This window comes from Rhinoraja longicauda, chromosome 33, assembly GCF_053455715.1.
Source record: "Rhinoraja longicauda isolate Sanriku21f chromosome 33, sRhiLon1.1, whole genome shotgun sequence".
Lineage (NCBI taxonomy): Eukaryota > Metazoa > Chordata > Chondrichthyes > Rajiformes > Arhynchobatidae > Rhinoraja > Rhinoraja longicauda.
The window spans coordinates 1,515,195-1,536,923 of record NC_135985.1 but is presented as its reverse complement, the minus strand read 5'-3'; the positions used below and the strand labels follow the sequence as shown (position 1 = coordinate 1,536,923).

At 43.8% G+C, this 21,729-nt stretch overlaps 1 protein-coding gene across 2 annotated transcripts in view; it reads left to right on the top strand.

Moving 5' to 3' along the window:
* adamtsl3 (ADAMTS-like 3) overlaps positions 1 to 21,729 on the top strand; it is a 327,965-nt gene that overhangs the window by 29,837 nt on the left and 276,399 nt on the right. For both annotated transcript variants that reach the window (XM_078427555.1, XM_078427554.1), the window contains exon 3: positions 6,854 to 6,973. In XM_078427555.1, coding sequence (XP_078283681.1) covers positions 6,854 to 6,973 — 120 coding nt within the window. The remainder of the gene's footprint in view (positions 1 to 6,853; positions 6,974 to 21,729) is intronic.

Sequence of the window (21,729 nt, the reverse complement as noted above, 5' to 3'; positions counted from 1 at the left end):
GACCTTCTGTAATGTGAAAATCCTTGGAAGGGCCAGATTTATCTTTTTTAAAAACTTTATAAAACTGTCAGGCCAGTAGATCTATGCAGAGGCAACATATTCCTCTCCTCATTTAATAATTTGCACGTGATTTTCTGCTTCACTGGATTTATTGGTGTTGCCAACAGATGTCTCTCAGTAATCCAGGTTCAGCCTGCAGTCTCCAGCTCTCGTTTACTGTGACCCGTACACACTGCAAATGGCCGTCATTATCTCTGGATGTTTGGAACAGTCAGTTAAACCTGACGCTGTCACGATGTACTCAGTCTTGATCGCAGCTGGGATTTGCACTCTAGTTCACAGGGAATATGTGCGAGGTGGTGTGAATCAATTGAGCAGCCAATTTCCTTGACATCTGGTCCCCCTAAAATAGAGGAACGCATCATCAATAACGTGCTAAGCTGGGAGATTCGTGTAGACGTTGGGAGGTGATCGGTCCGTTTGTGGTGTCCGAGAGCAGAATTAAAATCGGCCAAGTAATTTCCCACAACAACAGACACTTCATCAGTCAATAACTGCAACTTGTCTTTCTACAATGTCTTTAACATTGCAGAGTATTCATGGGAGCATTATCAAATAAAGTCAGGGCAGTCCATGAACCTCTAACTTATTCCATGGTGTAGCCAGTAGTGTGAAACTATTCAGACGTAATCTTAAAAAGGTCATTCGTGACATTTTGCATTGCGTTTAGTTGGAACTTTGTACCACCTCCAAAGTTGTTGAAACCTTACTTGGGGTGAGCAGTTATTTGAGTCTATCACTATCTGGACCCATGGAAATGGTTTGAGATGAATGATTGCTGTAATACACGTTGCAAGTTTTTAAATTGGAGTGTACGATTGTGTTTTTTGACATTTAATGAGGAGAAAACGGAGTGGGACACGTGAGTGAATTTCCAGTATGTGTCGTTCTGAATTACACTCCCCTGGTTGGACGAAGCCAAAAGACAATTGTGCCTCTGGAGTAGAATATTCAAAAGTTGAAACTATTTTTGTTTCTTCCAGGAATATAACTGATTTCCACCAAGCTTTCCAAACTTGCTATAACCACCCTACTTAAAGCAAATCTCATGATGGGTTGTTGAGCCAAACATTACTCTCAAATGTTTTTCCAGATGTTCACCTCTGGTAGTTCAGAGATCAGTTCTTTTCATGCTATGACCTATCCAGAATGTAGGAAGGCACTGTCCCTTAAGTTGCACTCGATTACTGCAGCTTAAGAGTTCGTGTTCCACTTCAGTGACCTCGGCAATCTGAAGTCGATTGAACAAAAGTTGTTCTGAAGTAACTACTCTCTCCAATGGTAATTGTTGATCTCTCTCCAGCCTCTTATTCTCCAATCTTGGATTGTGGATCTTTCCCCTCTTCATCTACCACAATCCCTCAGGATTGAGGATAACATGCTTCCTTGGATTATCTATCGTCAAACTTGACTGGACTTTACCTTGCACTCAACGTTATTGCCTTTACCTGTATCTGTACATTGTGGATAGCTCGATTGTGATTATTTGTGTGTATATATATATAGTCTTTCTGCTGACTGGATAGCCTTGGTGCAAACTCTATCAGCAAGGCTTGGGATCAATGTGCAAGAAGGCGATAAGCAACTCACAAAGACTGCCATCCTCTACCATTCTCTCGCCAACGAGAGAATGCTCTTCTCCTCCCGTCTATCGAGAGAGAGAGAGAGAGAGAGAGAGAGAGAGAGAGACCTATAAATGATCTCTAATTGGACTTTATCTTGCACTAAACGTTATACCCTGTCTCCTGTATCTGCACACAGTGGATGGCTTGATTGTAATGTACAATCTTTCAGCTGACTGGATAGCACAAAAAAAAATGTCATTGCACCTCGGTTCACATGTTAATAAACGAAACTAAAGTCCACTTTCTTTGGTGTGTTTCTGTGGTGACTGATGACAGTGCAGGAACTGGAGGCTCTTGCACACTTGGGTTGGGAGGTGCTATTGAGTGGATGGTTTGTACTGTGGTCCACACCTCCCACTGTTTTAAGGGCATCTATCTGCTCCTGAAGCATGTCCTCGTGAATCTTGGCACCATCCCTAATGCCTCTTCTGACTGGGTAGGGGCCAGAGCTTTTCACTTTACCTCGACACATATACCAATAATAAACTAAACGACATGGAGATGAGTATTAATGTTGCAAGTTCTTACTTGGAGACTGAACAATCCTTGAATCTTCTCCACTGTTTGGTAGGTTGCAGATCTTTACAGAGTTCCCTTTCAACCAGTCAAGCAGGCACTTGAAACTATTCACCCTTCATTGCAATCCCTTCAATGAAAACTCTGCTTTCTTGAAGTCACCAATCAACTCCTTAGTCTTGATAACGCGGAGAGCAGGATTATTGTTCTGGCACCATTCAATCAGATTGATTATTGATTACCCTCCTGTGCTCTGACTCATTGAGACCCATTATTCGTCCAACAGCAGGGGTATCATTGATGAATTTAAGGATGGTGTTAGAGTTATGACTCTGCAAAGTCATGGGAATTGTCGGAAGTTGAGGGGAGACTTGATAAATCATGGGGCATAGATCAGGTAGGCAGTCAGAACCTTTTTCCCCAGGGTGGAGATGTCCAGAGAGTAAAGCTATGAGTTGAGAGCACGAGATGTGGGGGCATTTGTGTCGATCTGCTTTGCATTATCCTTATTCTAGTGTTGCTATTAACCTGCGTATAACGCGAAAAACATGCCACGCACTCAAATTAAATCAATTCAATGATACTTTATTGTCACATGTACCTAGGTACGGTGAAATTAGTTATTTGCATCACTCCAGTAAATTCATGATGCAGTCCTCACCTCGGCAGTACACAAAACATCACCACGTTCTGGTGCCGACAAAGTGGCAAAAAGTTCATCGCGCTGTCTATATTCTTGCAGTGGTGAAGCAAGCCTAAGCCACACGAGGAGGCAGGCAGACCTGACTTTGTTATACAGCAAGTATACAGGCAATGGTTCAAAAGTTGATCACTGAAATAACTCAAAATTGTAAATCTGGTTGTATTTTTGATTTTGAGGAGGTATTTAATACACTCAAGTTCTCCAGTGTAAAGGCAATGAGAATGAAGCTACTTTGAGAATGAAATGGTCGGGGCCCAAAGGCAGTTTCTGGGTCTGGTTTACACGCTTAACGCCAGCATTTGGATGGTGGATGCGAGAGGGAGTGATGTTATTTATGTGGACTTCCAGAAGGAATTTGACAACACAATGCAAGAATCTGTTAAGCAAACCGAGAGCCTATGGAATTGGAGATGTGCTTGCTTGCTTGGCAGGAGGTTGTAGATGGGGAATAGGGATGATGGTTTTGAACTTAAATTGGCATGATGTGGCAAGTATCGTCCCCTGTGACCTGGACAGGGATGGCAGCTGCATTTACATTTATAAATGGTTTGAATGAAGGAGTTAAATGTCATGTGTCCAACATTTGCTGGCACTACTGTGTTTGTGAGTGCTATGCTTGTGTAGATGCAAACAGAAACTTCCACAGGGATATTGATGAAGCTAATAGAATGCAAGGCTGTGGCAGATGGAATTCAAAGTTCAAAACCCGTGTGAGCCTCCAGTTTAATCTCCAGTGAAAGATTAGTTTGGAGATGCATGGTTAAAGGGCCCTTCGGCCCACCGAGATCCATGCCGACCAGCAATTACCCGTACTCTCGTTCTAAGTTATCCCACTTTCACATCCTGCACACTAGGGGCAATTTGCAGAAGGCAATTAACCTACAAACCTGCATGTCTTAGGGTTGTGGGAGGAAACCGGAGCACCCGGAGAAAACCCACACGGTCGCAGGGAGAACATGCAAACTCCACACAGACAGCACCAGTAGTCAGGATGGAAACCGGGTCTCTGGCGCAGTGAGGCAGCAGCTCCAACACTGTGCCACCCAGTTGCAAATAGCAAAAAGCTTGTTAATGTAGAGATACAAGTACAAAAATCACTTGTCGCATGTGGACAGGTATAAAACTGCACAGTGAAGTTCCTTTTGAAATGCAATTGCTATATTGACGTGAAGCTGATATATCTTGTTACCATTTCTGGAAATAACAGGTGTGAAATCTGAAAAAGGGTTGCACTTTATCTTGTAAATTTTTGATTTTGGGTAAATGACTTGATACCTACCAATATGTAGATAATACCCTGGTTTAAGTTTATCATTGTCACGTGTACTGAGGTACAGGGAACAGCTTTGTTTTGCATGCTATTCAATCAGATAATACTGTAATAGATAGGAAAGATGTTGTCAAGCTGGAAAGGGTACCAAGAAGATGTACGAGGATGTTGCCATGACTAGAGGGTCTGAGCTATAGGGAGAGATTAAGCTGGGTATTCCTTGGAGCGCAGGAGGATGAGGGGTGATCTTATAGAGGTGTATAAAATCATGAGTAATAGATTGGGTAGATGCATAGAGTCTCTTGCTGATACATGGATAGGACAGGTTTGGACCAAACGCAGGCAGGTGGGACTCGTGTAGCTGGGACATGTTGACCAGTGTTGGGCCGAAGGGCCGGTTTCCACACTGTATCACTGTATGACTCTATACAATCAAACCAAACTTGGGTACAATAGGCAGAGCAAAGGGAAAGAGTACCGAATATAGTTCTCAGCATTGTGGTGTAGGATTGTAGGGAGGTCGTGGCTGGATCTTTACACTTTGGTTAGAACATTACTCATCTGAGTCAATTTATTATGTGAAACACGCCTCAATAAGGTAATTCCGGCAGTGAACTGAGTTGAGGTATGATTAAAGTTGCCAAATAAATACTTGGTTCTCTGATATATCTTATGGGCGGCATGGTGGCGTAGTGGTAGAGTTGCTGCCTTGAATAACCAGAGACCCAGGTTCAATCCTGACTACGGGTGCTGTCTGTAAGGAGTTTTGTACGTTCTCCCTGTGACCACATGGGTTTTCTCCGGGTGCTCCAGTTTCCTCCCACATTCCCAAGACGTGCAGGTTAGTAGGTTAATTGGCTTCTGTAAATTGTCCCTAGTGTGTAGGATAGAACTAGTGTACAGGGTGATTGTTGGTCAGCGTGGACTCGTTGGCCGAAGGACCTGTTTCCACGCCGTATCTCTAAAGTAATGTATTAACGTTGACTATTAGATTGCATAATGGTGCTGCAAAGAGGCCAATTCTCTGAATGCATTCAAGAGAGAGCTGGATAGAGCTCTTAAGGATAGCGGAGTCAGGGGGTATGGGGAGAAGGCAGGAACGGGGTACTGATTGAGAATGATCAGCCATGATCACATTGAATGGCGGTGCTGGCTCGAAGGGCCGAATGGCCTCCTCCTGCACCTATTGTCTATTGTCTATTGTCTAAAGCAGATTTCCATGGGTGGCGGTGAGATAATGACCAGATTATCAGAGATAATGACTCTTTTAAGCAGTCTTGTTTGAGAAATAAAAAATGTCTGTATACGGGGAAAACTTAACACCAGGAAAATACTGCGTATTCAGTAGGTGCGTTAATATTCAAAGATGATGAGCTTTCATCAGAACTGGAAAAGTTAGACATTAATATGTTTTAACTTGTTCTTCTGGGAAAAGCTTTTCAATGTACATTTGAGAGAGCAGATTGGGATACCACAGCATTTCATTCAAAAGACAATACCAGCCATATCATATCATATATATACAGCCGGAAACAGGCCTTTTCGGCCCACCAAGTCCGTGCCGCCCAGTGATCCCCGTACATTAACACTATCCTACACCCACTAGGGACAATTTTTACATTTACCCAGCCAATTAACCTACATACCTGTACGTCTTTGGAGCCATATGACACTCTATCTGTGTGTGAGGGAACTACAGATGGTGGTTTACACCGGAGATAGACACAAAAGGCTGGAGTAACTCAGTTTTTCTGGAGAATCTTTGGAGAATTTCTGGAGTATTTCTGGAGAAAAGGAATGGGTTTCGTTTCGGGTCTCAACCCGAAACGTCACCCATTCCTTCTCTCCAGAGACGCTGCCTGTCCCACTGAGTTACTCCAGCATTTTGTGACCCTCCACCTGTACTGTTTGAGGAGTTGGTTTTAATATTCAAGTCTTTGGCGAGAGTTTAAAAACGTATCCTTTGGATTCTAACGCACGATTGACATGTCTGGGTGATATTATTTTCTAAATTTAGTTATTAGTTGCTAAACAATAGCATTTAATTCACTATCAAGATGTTTAAACCAAACTTGCTTGGTTAATATTATGCTGTCATTGTGAGCTCTACTGGTTCCAGGAGGTATGATTGACCTAGGGTTGCCAACTGTCCCGTATTAGCTGGGACATCCGGTATTTTGGGCTAAATTAGTTTGTCCCTTACAGGACCGCCCTTGTCCAGTATTAGTAGGGTTGCCAACTTCCTCACTCCCAAATAAGGGACAAAGGGTGACGTCAACGCCCTGCGCCCCATGCGACCTCACCCAGCCAGCGGCCACTTGCTCCCGCTCCACCAATGACGGCCGCCCGGGTCGGAGGCGGGTTGCGTAGCTCCATTGGTGGAGCGGATGCACGTGGCCGCTGGCTGGGTGAGCTCATGTGGGGCGTGGGGCGGTGACGTCACCTTGTCTCGTATTTGGGAGTGAGGAAGTTGGCAACCCTAGATTGACCTGATATCTTTAGATTAGTTTCAAAGAGGAAACCATGCCAAAAATAATGGATTATATGCCGAGGAATTAGTTTGAAGTCACTGGAAAATTGGGGCGATTACAATGAAATCAGTTTAATGGTTGCTGTCTGTATGTGGTTCCTTCACGGGATGAAAAGGGAAAAATGTGTTTATCCCTTTTTATTTTCTAGGGAAATGTGGACCAGTCGCAGAGGGTCTACTTTATTCCTGAATTTGCACTCTCTCCACAAGGGAGCTTTTTGGAAGATACGACGGGGGAGAAGGCCTTGACTTACCGCTACGATGATCAGGTCAGTGCACGGTTATCTCAAACAGCAGGCCATGTCCACAAGGGGCGACGTGACAGATCGGCAATCAAACATATCACTATCTCGACCCGAAACGTCACCCATTCTTCCTCTCCAGAGATGCTGCCTGTCCCGATGAGTTACTCCAGCTTCTTGTGTCTACCGTCTAATTGCAATTCCTCAGCGAACCCCTCCTCTCATCAAGACGGGGTCTTGTTCAATTTGCATATGAAGTTAAAACTCTTTTGTAAGTTTAGTTTAGAGATATGGCGCGGAAACAGGCCCTTCAGCCCACCGAGTCCGCAGCAACCAGCGATCCCTGCACATTAACACTATCCTACACACACTAGGGACAGTTTACACTTATACCGAGCCAATTAACTTACAAACCTGTATGTCTTTGGAGTGTGCGAGGAAACCGAAGATCTCGGAGAAAACCCACACAGGTCACGGGGAGAACGTACAAACTCCGTACAGACGGCGCCCGTAGTCAGAATCGAACCCAGGTCTCCGGCGCTGCATTCGCTGTAAGGCAGCAACTCTACCGCTGTGCCACCTGTGTTTTTATTCTGTTGACAAAAAAGTGGTGGAAGGTGGATTATTCTTTGCTATTGGTGTCTGCACTGAATCGTCCTCCTATAAGCTACTTGAGCGGTTCAATGGTCTTGCTGCATAATTTGATTAATTGATTTTGTTAGATGCTAGTAATTTTTTTATAATTTAAAAAAATGTAAAGTTTTTAACTTTTATAGATGCCTATGCACAAACTGTCCTAAAAAGCATTGCTCGTCACACATTTTACCAGAAGACAACTCTTAAGGGAACTTAGACATAATGCTTGTCCCAATTTGTTGTAAGAATTGTTTTAAACAAGGAAAGGCTTAAAATCAAATTGCTCTTTTTTTAATATTCATCAGAAAACGACAGATTTTCTTCATGTATTTATATAGTTCATTTTCTCTTCATAAAAATCTTCTTTTGAAAACCATGAAGATTGTTCAATAGCATCTTGAGTAACTCATTGTACAAATCTGTATAAAAATGGAATGGCAGATGCTGGTTTTCAAAAAAAGACACACAAAGCGTTGGAGTAACTCAGTGGGTCAGGCAGCACCTCGGAGACCATGGATAGATGATATTTTAAATCGGGTCTGAAGAAGGGTCAAGACCTAAAACGTCATCTATCCATGTTTTTCCAGGGATGCTGCCTGACCCGCTGAGTTACACCAGCACTCTGTGAAACATCACCTATCCATGTTCTCCACAGATGCTGCCTGACCCGCTGAGTTACTCCAGCACTCTGTGAAACGTCACCTATCCACGTTCTCCACAGATGCTGCCTGACCCGCTGAGTTACTCCAGCACTCTGTGAAACGTCACCTATCCATGTTCTCCACAGATGCTGCCTGACCCGCTGAGTTACTCCAGCACTTTATGTTTATTTTTTAATTGTGCTAATCTGTGTCCCTCTGCCTTCTGTAATTTATGTTAAAGGAACCTTCCTGACTGAACCTTTCAGACTGAAGAAGGGCTCCGACCTGAAACATCACCTATTTATTTTACTCCAGAGATGCTGCCTGACCCGCTGAGTTACTCTAGCATTTTATGTCTGTCCTATCAATAAACCAGCATTTGCAGTTTCTTCCTACACTGATTATTAACCAAAATAGAAAATAATCAATAAAACTGGAATGCACAGACATGGGATACTTAATGCAAAGGGTACAACATTTTGTCAGTGAATCTGATCGAAGATGGGTTTTGATAACCATGAGTTTTTCCTTAAAACAATCCACTAAAATGTTTCGGGCCATAACTGTAAAAAGAAAATAATACTGGGGATTTATTCTCCACTCAACATGCCAGCTAACCTTCAGAATGATTGTGCCAGGAACTAAGAAATCTCTCATCAGTACACAGCAGTGTTTTTGAATCAGTCATTAAATACACAATGATTGTTCAAATAATTGTGAAGAAATTAGTTTGGAATGTCTTGCTCAATTAACCTCCAGATGCTTTGTGTAGATGGAGATGGTGGGACTGGAGTATTTTACTGATGTAATGTGCTCAGGATATTTCACAACTAACTTCACCATAAAGTTAAATAATGTTCAAATAATGTCTCACTGTGACTTTTTATTTACATTCTAACAACATTTGATATCTGGAAAGCTCTGCTGTAGACTCTACATATTTACGTGACATTTTGTGCTAGGGTAATGAAAATATGAATGTAATTGGCTTAATTTAAGTATGGGTCATGATGTTTCACTTTTGGTTGCAATTTTGTTTCTTGGCAACTCTTCCAGCGAGCAAGGCAATTATTCTATGAAGTGCACTATCGATAAGAAGACTACAATTATTGTGATTATGCCGGGCAACTAATGACACATCATACATTTGAGGTATTGCTAAGGAAATGGCTATTGCTATGGTATTTTTCTTTCTTTCTTTCAGTTATGCAGCTGGTTAAATGAGATTACGTTCCCATTTCCTCGCCTTGGTTTGACATGCCTATTGTTGAATATGTATGGTTATTATAAGTCAAGTAGTCAACTTTCCATCAGCGTTCATTGGAGATGTCCTGCGTGGAGTACTGATATATAAGGCAAATCATTTTTGGAGTGGAACCAAATGATGAACTTCCTGTAAATTTAATTTGACGGAAGTGGAAAGCTTGCTTTTTGCTTGCGCTGGTTAAGCCGCAATTGTGAATTGGGAGTCAGACTAATGAACACTGGTTTCCTCTTGTAAGTGATGCATGCATCTCAGGAAGCAGGGAATAAGACACAGATGCTATTTCAGTAGAGACTACATTTTTATTAATGTAACTCTCTGGAAGAAAGCTCCATGCTATGCAATGCAAATCATATCCAAAAATGTGCAGGGTGGCAAGTTAAAGTAGGTAAGTAAAATGCACACCTCCATGTTCGGGAACAGTTTCTTCCCCACTGTTATTGGGCAACTGCATGGGTCTCTCACCAGCTAGAGTGTGATCCTGACCTCCCATCTACCGCATTGGAGATCTTTTGAACAATCTTTAATTGGACTTTATTGGACTTAAATGTCCACTGAATTTCAATAAGGTTGGATATATTACATTTGATCATCCTCATCCAAATCACGGAATAGCTGGCTCCTTGGCGCCAAAAACCACAGCCCCTCACCCCCCCCCCCCCCCCCCCCCCACCCCTCTTTGCAAACTCCCATTCCAAAATTGATGCATTTATTCCTACTGCTTTCTATTCATGTTATTTTCTTTGTTGACCCTGTCTAATCCTTAACTCTTGCCAATATATTATCCTCTACTTCGAGGTCTAAATTTGTATAATATCCTTGTCTGGAATTGCATTGAATTTCCCCTGAAATTGCAAATGTACTAGACACACTGTTTTTCTTATCCATTTTGCTGGTTACAATCTGTAAGTGTTAACATTGTTTTAGTTTTAGAGATGCAGGCCCTTCGGCCCGAGTCCATGTTGACCAGCGATCACCCATACACCAGTTCAATCCTACACATGAGGGACAATTTACAGAAGCTAATTAACCTATAAACCTGCACATCTTTGGAATGTGGGAGGAAACTGGTGCACCTATCTCCTAGGGATGGAGGGGGGGAGGGAGGGTAAGGGGGGTTGAGGGGGATGGAGTGTGAGGCAGGGGGAGGGGAGGGGGTTTGGAGGGAGGAGAGGGGAGGGAGGAGGGGTGGGGAGGGGGGGAGGAGATGGCGCTGCACCGATGCAGGAGAGATTTGGGCCCAACGGGTCCACTTGGTCTAGTATTTTCTAAATGTCCAGTTACCACTTGTAATTGGTTTATAGTTTCCCATTTTTTTCTTCTCCTGCCTTGTTAGGTGGTGGGATTAAACGAACATCCTTCCAATCCAGAATTGATGCACATTTCAAAGATGACATTTGGTGCATCTATTATCTTCATAGTCACATCCTTAATCTTCATAATCGCATCCTTCCATTTCTTAAGATCATGTGATAGTAGAATAAGGCCATTCGGCCCATCAAGTCTACACCGCCATTCAATCAAGGCTCATCTGTCTCTCCCTAGGAGGCGGGGTAAACGCGCGGGAACATTCGAAAATTTAAAAAACCTCGCCCGCGCTCATCCAACAGCGGCCTACCTCGCCCAGCGCTGCGAAGTCAGACCTGGTCGACCTTACTGCTCCATCCACCGGCGCTCCCTCGAGCTCAGGTATGCCGCTCTTCGACCGATCATCCCGGTCCCTGGACTGCCGGCCCACGGGCTCCCAGCAAGGCCATCTGTGAAGCGCAGCGGCGTGGTCTCCCTGAACCTCCGCCCGCTGGCGTGGGAGCCGCTACCAGACCGAAGCTCACCTGCTGTCCCTGCTGTCCCTGCTAAAGTGGCCCTGATCAACGCAAGATCCCTACAGAACAAGACCTTCATCCTCAACGACTTCTTCACCACCCGTGGATTGGACTTCTTACTGCTCACAGAATCCTGGCTTAACCCTGGTGAGCTTGCTCCACTCGTGGAACTCTGTCCTGATGACTGTAACTTCTTCACCTCGCCTAGGCTCTCCGGACGCGGTGGGGGCTTAGCCACTGTGTTTAAGAAACATTTCAACTGCCGCCTCCTGAACGCTGATCATTTCTCCAGTTTCGAGGTGCAACTAATTAAAGTAGGCCTAGCCTATCCCCTCTTAATTGTTCTTGTGTATCGCCCACCAAAAATGCATAAGGACTTCATCACCCAATTTGCTGATCTGATTTCTAGCATTTTGCCCAAATTTGACCGGATCATGATTCTTGGTGACTTTAATATTCATGTTTGCTGTCCCACTAAGCCTCTTGTGAGTGAATTTATGCACCTGGTTGAGTCCTTCAATCTGACTCTTCACACCACGGGACCCACTCACAAGTTAGGCCATACTCTCGACCTAGTGTTATCGTCCGGATTCCCAATCAACAACATTGAAACTACTGAAGCCTGTCCACAGCGCTATCATTTTTGACGCATCTCTGCCTTTATCTCCCGCAAAATCTCATCTCCCTGTTCGCTACTCCCGCGACATAAATTCATTGACTGCCAGTAAATTCTCCGAGGCTCTCACAGCTGCCCCCAACATCTGCACTATTGAGGCCTCTCCCCCCCATCTCAGCACTGAAGATCTCGCCTCTTTATTTAATATCACTTGCTCTTCCATCCTGGATTCCATCGCTCCCCTTAAAATGAAAAAGCCTAAGCCCAAAGGTCGGCCATGGCTCAATGACACCACCAAAGCCCTAAGAAGGGAGTGCAGAAAATCAGAAAGGAGGTGGAAATGTGACAAGCTTCAAATTTCCTTCGAAATTCTGAGAAACAATCTTCTCAAATACCAGGAAGCAGTAAAGTCTGCTAGAGCACAATACTTCTCCGACCTTATTTCCAAAAACTCTCATAACTCCAAGGTCCTATTTAGCACAATTACCTCTGTCATATGTCCTGCCCCCAGTACCAGCTTAGTTGGGTCTCCTGCTAAGTGCGAAGAATTCGCTAAATTTTTCACCAACAAAGTTGAGAACATTAGAATGAACATTTCCCCTCCCACCCGTGACCTAGCTGTCTCACTAGTCTGTTCATCTAAATTGGACTGCTTCCAACCCGTCACTCTATCCTCCCTTGCAAAGCTTGTCTCCGCTATGAAACCTGCAACCTGCCCCCTTGATCCTGCCCCCACTGCCCTTCTGAAGGATGTCATTGCAATAGCCGGTCCCAGCATCCTCTCTATTATCAACAGTTCTCTGGCCACTGGCACTGTTCCAACCAGTTTCAAGCACGCGGTGGTCCAGCCCCTACTGAAAAAACCTAACCTAGACCCCACCTTGCCTAGCAACTACAGACCCATTTCCAAACTGCCATTCCTGTCAAAAGTCCTTGAAAAGGCAATTCTAAACCAATTAGTGCCCTACCTGCACCAAAACACCATCCTGGAAAGTTTCCAGTCAGGTTTCAGAGCCCACCACAGCACAGAGTCTGCCTTGTTGAAGGTACACAACGACCTGCTTCTCGCCATCGACACCGGCGACTGTGCAATCCTGCTCCTTCTCGACGCAGCGTTCGATACAGTGGACCACACCATCCTTATTGACCGTCTCCGGTATGCGGTTGGCATTGATGGCACTGCCCTGAGCTGGTTCGCTTCGTACCTCAAAGATAGGAGTTTCGCCATCAACATAGGCAGTTATTCCTCTGCTCCAGCTAGCCTCTCCTGCGGAGTTCCACAAGGCTCCATCCTAGGCCCCATTCTCTTCTCTCTATACATGCTCCCCCTTGGCCAAATCATTCAAAGGCACGGCATTTCTTTCCACTGCTATGCCGATGACACTCAGCTTTACCTCCCCCTGAAACCCAACAACCAGTCAAATTTAAACAGCCTCTTACACTGCCTTGAGGACATAAAATGTTGGATGGCACAGAACTTCCTCCAATTAAATGAGAGCAAGTCTGAGGTCATCCTATTCGGCCCCCCCCCCGACTCCATCAAATCGATAACAGGCAGTCTTGGAAGTCTATCCTGCCTAGTCAAACCGCATGTCAAAAACCTCGGCATGATATTTGACTCTGCATTAAAATTTGATAAGCAAGTCAACGCTGTGGTAAAAGCCAGCTTCTTCCAACTTCGAACCATAGCTAAAATCAAACCTTTCCTCCAATTCGACGACACAGAAAAAATCATTCACGCTTTCATTTCCTCCCGCCTAGACTACTGCAACTCCCTATACACTGGGATCAGCCAATCTTCCCTGTCCCGCCTGCAACTGGTCCAAAACGCCGCAGCGAGACTCCTGACGGGTACCCGTAAAAGGGACCACATCACCCCGATTCTGGCCTCTATCCACTGGCTCCCTGTACGGTACAGAATCAACTTCAAGCTCCTCCTATTCACGTATAAAGCCCTAAATGGACATTCCCCCCCCCCTACATCAAAAATCTTCTAACCCCCCTCTCTAACTCCAGGTCCCTCAGGTCGGCCGACTTGGGGCTACTCACTATCCCGCGGTCTAGGCTTAAGCTCAGGGGTGACCGCGCTTTTGCGGTTGCAACTCCTAGACTGTGGAACAGCATCCCTCTCCCCATCAGAACTGCCCCCTCCATCGACTCCTTTAAGTCCAGGCTCAAAACCTATTTCTACTCCCTAGCGTTTGAGGCTCATTGAGGAGGTGCTGTGAACTGTTTGCGTGCTACTGTATGTGTCATTTTTTCCTTAGTACCTAATCAGATATACAGCACTTTGGTCAACGTGGGTTGTTTTTAAATGTGCTATACAAATAAAATTGACTTGACTTGACTTGACCCTCCTAACCCCATTTCCTGCCTTCTCCCCATAACCTCTAACACCCGTGCCAATCATGAATCTATCGATCTATGGCTTAAATATATCCACTTTGCCTCCACAGCCTTTGGAGGCAAGGAATTCAACAGATGTACCACTCCCTGACTAACGAAATTCCTCCTCATCTCCTTCCTAAAAGAATGTCCTTTAATTCTAAGGCTATGACCTCTAGTCCTAGACTCTCCCACTAGTGGAAACATCTTCTCCACATTCACTCTATACAAACCTTTCACTATTCTTAAGATGCAGCTCGACAGATGCTGAGGATTTATTAGCTTTCAATCCTATTAATTTTTCCAATATGATTTCCTTTAATAATGCTGATTTCTTTCAGCTCATTCACTGTAGATCTGTTGTTTTCAATGAAGCATAATTATTTAATTTTCTTGCCATTTCCTTTATCCCCAACATAATTTCTTCCAGATTAACTTTTGCTAATCTTTTCCTCTTTACGTGCCCATGGAAACCTTTGCAATATTTTTGGTTCTTGATAGATTGGAGTGATATTTTATGTTTTATATTCTTATCATCACCCTGGCCTTCTATGTTGAATGCTGATAATGTTCTCGTGCTCATACTTGCTGTTATTTGTGATGTTATGAACTGGTTTAATAGAAATTGTAATTACTTTTGTTAGTCATGGCTGGACAATCTTCTTTGTTTTCTTTTTCTTTTTAACGAGGTACATGTTGCTCTTAAACTATATTATGCAATTAAATATTAACCACTGCTAGTTCACTATCATATCTTTGATAGTAGTTTCCCAATCCGCCACAGCCAACCCCGTGCCTCGGTTTTGATTTACGTCTCTGGTTACATTTTGAGATAATTCGCTTGCAATCTTTACATAAAATTCTATTGTATAATGGTTATTCTTTCCTCAAGGCCCCAACTACAACATTAACATTGAACCTTTTTCCCATTGCCTAATACTGGACAAATTATCCTGAAAACAAGTATATCTTCTCCATTGGTTCATCCTCTACACTATTACAGTTAATTTGGCTCACCAGTCTTTTCCAGATGATAGTTTCCTGTGATTATTGTAGCCTTGCTGTACTTCAGTTTCCTGGCTTATACTCCTGTCTTACATTTCTGCTAATTTGTACAGACAAACCCACTAACATTTTCTGCCCACAGTTTAGTTTGGTTTAGAGATACAGTGCAGAAGCAAGCCTTTCGGCCCACTGAGTCTGTGCCGTCCAGCGATCTCTGTACACTAGCACTATCCTACACACTCGGGACAATTTACAATTATACCAAGCTAATTAACCAGAGAAAACCCACACGGTCACAGGGAGAACTTACAGACTTAGTGCAGACATCACCCGTAGTCAGGATCGAACCTGGGACTCTGGTGCTGTGAGGCAGAAACTCTACCGCTCCACAACCCGTGAAGACTCTTCACTTCGTCCAAAATACCACTTCATTTCCTGCACCAAGATCTTTCCAACTATTCTCCATACCTCATCCTTCATTATCAGAGGTTCTTGTTTCCATACTGTGAATTGGATATAACATTGATGAATTAGGGTGCACTATTCGTTATGATGTGATTTTGATCAGGAACTAGTAAAAGTTACATTTGGTAATTGAGAAGCAGAAACGATGCTGCCTTGCAAAACTAAAACCCAGCCTGGGGGGGACAGGGGAGAAACTTGTTTGTGTAAAGCTATTTTCTACAATGCTTGCTTTCTAAGGATGCAACTATCATGTTATCGCAGTGTTACCTGTGCCTCTATTTTTCCATGTTGCCCTTCACTTCCAAACGTACATCTCTAAACTCCAACTTTGAAGTTGGAAGAAGTTTTTCTTAAGAAGGGTCCTGTCCTGAAATGTCACCCATGAATGTGCTCCAGGGATGCTGCCTAACCTGAGTTACTCCAGTATTTAGTTCCTTTACATTGGTAAACCAGCATCTGGAGTTCTTTAGAGTCATAGTTGTGCAGTGTGAATACAGGCCCTTCGTCTCAACCTGCCCATGCTGACCAACCTACTTCACCTACACTAGTCTCACCTGCCTGCGTTTGGCCAATATCCTTCTAAACCTGTCCAATCAAGTACCTGTCCAATTGTTTCAAGTGCTATGATAATACTTGCCTCAACTACCTCCTTGTTTCTACTCGTTAAACTATAATATATAAACTATCTAGAAAATAAACTATTGTGACCTTTAAGAAACATTTAAACAGGTACAGGGATAAGACGGGATTAGAGGGATATGGGCCAAATGTGGGCAGGTGGGACAAGTGTAGATGGGACATGTTGGTCGGTGTGGACAAGTTGGGTCGATGGGCCTGTTTCCACGCTGTATCAATCTATGACTATAATTTTTGTGTTATGTATAATGTTACAGATATAATGTGCTGTAGCAGACGCGACACAAGTTGATAATTAAGATTTTATTACATAGAATTATAGAAACAGAAAATAGGTGCAGGAGTAGGCCATTTGGCCCTTCGAGCCAGTACCGCCATTCAATATGATCATAGCTGTTCATCCAGAATCAGTATCCCGTTCCTGCTTTCTCCCTGTATCCCTTGATTCCGTTAGCCCCAAGAGCTATATCTAACGCTCTCTTGAATACATCCAGTGAATTGGCCTCCACTACCTTCTGTGGCAGAGTTTGAAGAAGGGTCTCGACCCGAAACGTCACCCATTCCTTCTCTCTAGAGATGCTGCCTGTCCTGCTGAGTTACTCCAGCTTTTTGTGTCTATCTTCCACTGTAGAATCAGTGTTTGCATGCTGCCTGCAGTGTGTTCTGTTGGCATTGTCAGCCAGATAGTAGCCCCTTGTTAAAGAGTTACAGTGGTGACAGTGATAGGTTTCTGTTTGAAATGGAATCTGACACGCGCTGACAGAGTTGAAGAATTTACCGCCCAGCCCTGTGGACACAATGCCAAGACCACGGGTGATTTCATGTTTCCTGCTAGAGCTTTCAGGATTGTCAGAGTGCACATTAAATCTCGCCCATAAATCTCATCCATGCAAATGCTTTGGATACTTTGCAGTGTTTGTTGCTTAGCTAGAGGAGAGAAAGTGCTGTTTGAAAATTATCATTTACACCTTTGAAAGCAAACTATATTGAACATTTCTAGCAAATCAACCGAACACATGGGGGCTGAAATCCCCCCAAACCTGTCCTTTAGGAGGGAGAGATAGTTCAGCCATGATTGAATGGCTGAGACTTGATGGGCTGAATGGTCTAATTCCACTCCTATCATCATTTATGACCTGATGACCATATCCATTCTGCTAACAGTTATAAGAATTAGGAGCAGAGGTTGGCCTCTTGACTCTCAAGCCTGCTCTGCCATTTTTAATAACGTCAAGACTGATCTGAATACAATATAAACTCCTGATTCTGTTTAATTGCAGTAACTTTTGAACTCCTCACTTTTCAAGTATCCATCTACTTTCTTAAAAATATTCAACAACCCTACTTTCTCTGTTAAAAAAAATAAATCCTAGTTCTAGATTCTGCCACAAGAGAAGAAGGCCCTAAATGGAGGTCGGCCATTTACGACTGAGATGAGGAAAAACCTTTTTACTCAGAGAATTGTGAATCTGTGGAATTCTCTGCCACAGAAGGCAGTGGAGGTCAATTCACTGGATGTTTTCAAGAGAGAGTTAGATTTAGCTCTTGGGGCTAACGGAATCAAGGAATATGGGGAGAAAGCAGGAACGGAAAGCAGGAACAAATTTTGGATGATCAGCCATGATCATATTGAATGGCGGTGCTGGTTTGAAGGGCCGAATGGCCTACTACTGCACCTATTTACTATGTTTCTATATTTCTGTGTCTCGACCCGAAAAGTCACCTACAGTATTCCTTCTCTCCAGCGATGCTGCCTGTCCCGTTGAGTTACTCCAGGATTTTGTGTCTACAGTTTAAACCACCATCTGCAGTTCCTTCCTGCACAAGAGAAAACATGTTCTCCACATTCATCTTGTCAAGATAACTCGGGGTCTGTTTCAATCAAGGTCTCGCTTGCCCCAAGGGATCCAAGCCGAGCCAGCCTAACCTTTCATCCCCAGACAACCTGCCCATTCCACTTACCAGTCTAGTAAACCACCTCCAATTCTTCCCTATGTAATAACATCCTTCCTTAAATAAGACCAATAGTGTATAGAGTTATTCCAGACGTGGTGGCACCAAGACGTTACAAAATGAAAGCAAACCCTCCTGCTTTTGTATTAATTTCCTCTGATAAAAGCAATAATATTAAGTCATAAGGTCATAAGGAATAGGAGTAGAATTAGGCCATTCGGCCCATCAAGCCTACTCCGCCATTCAATCATGGCTGATCTATCACTCCCTCATAACCCCATTCTCCTGCCTTCTCCCCTTAACCCCTGACACCCGTACTAATCAAGAATCTATATATATATCTCTGCCTTAAAAATATCCACTGATGTGGCCTCCACAGCCTCCTGAATTCCACCGATTCACCACCCTCTGACAAAATAAATTTCTCCTCATCTCCTTTCTAAAAGAACATCCTTTAATTCTGAGGCCATGACTTCTAGTCCTAGACTCTCCCACTAGTGGAAACATCCTCTCCACATCCACTCTATCCAAGCCTTTCACTACTCTGTACATTTCAATGTCCCCCCCTCATTCTTCTAAACTCTTATTCTGGCAGTCTAATTTGTACACATAATCCTCATGAGAACTGACCATGGTGGGGGGAAATGGTATCTGTTATTGCTGATTGTCCACTATATAATGAGGGGGTAAATATGTACAGTAATGGGAAAATAGCCCAATAGCACATGCTGAACAAGCCACACAATGAACGGAAGGAAAACACAGACTGACTAGATTTACTCCAAGCACCTAACGGTGTCGGGCGTTGTGGGGAGTAGGCGGGAGAATGGTGTTGAGAGGGAGCGATAGATCAGCCACGATTGAATGGCAGAATAGACTTGATGGGTCGAATGGTCTAATTCTGATCCTTGAATATGAACTAACGATCATGTCGTGAAATAACATACTCTGTCCTCAAACCCGATACAAACCGATGGCTCGGTTACAACAGATTTCATCTGCTATAACCAAAGTCTGTTCTAAAGAGGCAGAGGTAGAGTTGCTGCCTTACAGCACCAGAGACCCGGGTTCAATCCTGACTACGGGTGCTGTCTGTGCGGAGTTTGTTCATTCTCCCCGTGACCTGCGTGGGTTTTCTCTGCGTTCTTTGGTTTCTCTGCATATCTGTGTTATCAGCAAATTTTGTGACTGCACCTCTGCTCCATTTATCAAAGTAAGTTCCATTAATTTTAACGTTGTGTACATTGGTTACAGCTTCTCGATGGGAACAAGATTAATTTCTGCCTACTCTGTTTCCTGTTAGCTAACTCTCTTATTCTGGGAAAAAAAACTTTTAAGAAATGCCTTCAGCAATCCGTATAAATGGTGTTTATGAATGTTCTGTCATTTGTGACGTTAATGGTCCTGCAGAAAAAGTGAGACCAGTGACATATGGCCCGTCCTTAAGAAATTTTCCGATCAGTTGCTATTCTCCAAGTGTTCATCACTTTTACCCTAATCCAGTAACTTTCCTCTTGGAGCTCATGTGGAGGTTATTCAAGGCACTGGATGGAGACGTTAATCTTGAGCATTATTTAAGTTTGACATGGACTGTTTTTGCAGGAGGCCTGACTGCAGAAGGCAACTTCAGGAAGATATATTTGCTGAATGATTAACGTATGGAGTGTGGTCATGTACAAAAGAATCACTTACCACCACAGATGATGGATGACACGGGTCATGGAAAATGGAATCTGCAGATAGTCATCAAAGGTGCAGCTGATTTGTTCATTTCCCAACAACCATTTGGTGGTGTTAGTGATTGAGTATTTAAAAAAATATTTTGTTTAGTTTTGAGATACAGCGTGGAAATAGGTCCTTCGGCCCACCGGGTCCGCGCCGACCAGCGATCCCTGCGCAGTAACACTACCATACACACACTGGGGACAATTTAGAATATTCACCAAAACCAATTAGCCTACAAACCTGTACATGCTTGGAGTGTGGGAGGAAACCGGAGCACCCGGAGAAAATCCACGCGGTCACAGGGAGAACGTACAAACTCCGTACAGACAGCAATGTTAGATGCACTTTTTTATTGTGTGGAAATTGCTGTTTTTATTGGAAGCTGCTGCTGTAGTTTCTGTTTCCTCCATTCTTGAGCGGGTAGAGCCATTGCCTCACGGTGCCAGAGACCCGGGTTCAATGCTGACCTCGGATGCTGCCTGTGTGGAGCTTGCACGTTACTTAGCCTCTGTGAAATTGCCCCTAGTGTGTGGAAAGTAGGATAACTGAGCAGCAGTGTGAATGATGGTTGGTGTGGACGCGGTGGGCTGAAAGGTCCGTTTCCATGCTGGAAACTTTCAAGCAACAAACTTTCATGTATCATTCAATCATTATCAATTTCTTCAATTAGAAGATAAACACAAAATGCTGGAGTAACTCAGCGGGTCAGGCAGCATCTCTAGAGGGAAGGGATGGGTGACGTTTCACAGTGTGCTGGAGTAACTCAGCAGGTCAGGCAGCATCTCAGGAGAACGGATAGGTGACGTTTCAGGTTGGGACCCTTCAGACTTACCAATACCTATTTAGAAAATAATAAATTAATATGAGAGTTAAACATTTGTAGGAAGGAACTTCAGATGCTGGTTTAAACCGAAGATAGGCACAAAAAGCTGGAGTAACTCAGCGGGACAGGCAGCATCTCTGGAGAGATGGACTAGGTGACGTTTTGGGTTGAGACCCTTCTTCAGCCAACTTCTTCAAGCAATCCTTTTTTTCTAAACAAATAGATTTGTAATGCTGAGAGTCCCAGTCCCCTCCCAACCTCCAGCTCAATGGTTGATGCATCGTGGCTGATGGACAGTCTGTAATACATTAGAGGGAGGGATAGTCTTTCTCATCTGTACATCATTGAATTACACAACTGCAGGCTGCAGTACGTCAACCTACACTGTGTCTGAACACAGTTGACTTCAGGTACAACATGCGTCTAATTGTCTTGGCAGAAGAAAACATGAAATGTATTTAATCTGTGATCTGACTCGTATAATAATCTCTCTTGAGATTTATGTTGTTGGAGTGCTCACTCATTGATCAACATCAATCATTTTCTGAGTGCTTTCACCATCCACTGTTACATCAAATGTTGCGCGCTTGGGAAATGGTAGACTGCTTGGAATCGATTCAACAAAACCACACAGTGCTGGAGTAACTCGGCACGTCAGGTAGGATCACTGCAACATACGGATAGACAACGTTTCCGGTCGCGATCCTTCCTCTGACTCTGACTTCAATGTCTGAAGAAGGGTCCCAACCCAAAACGTCACCTACGCGTGTCCTCCAGAGGTGTTGCCTGACCTGCTGAGTTACTCCAGCAC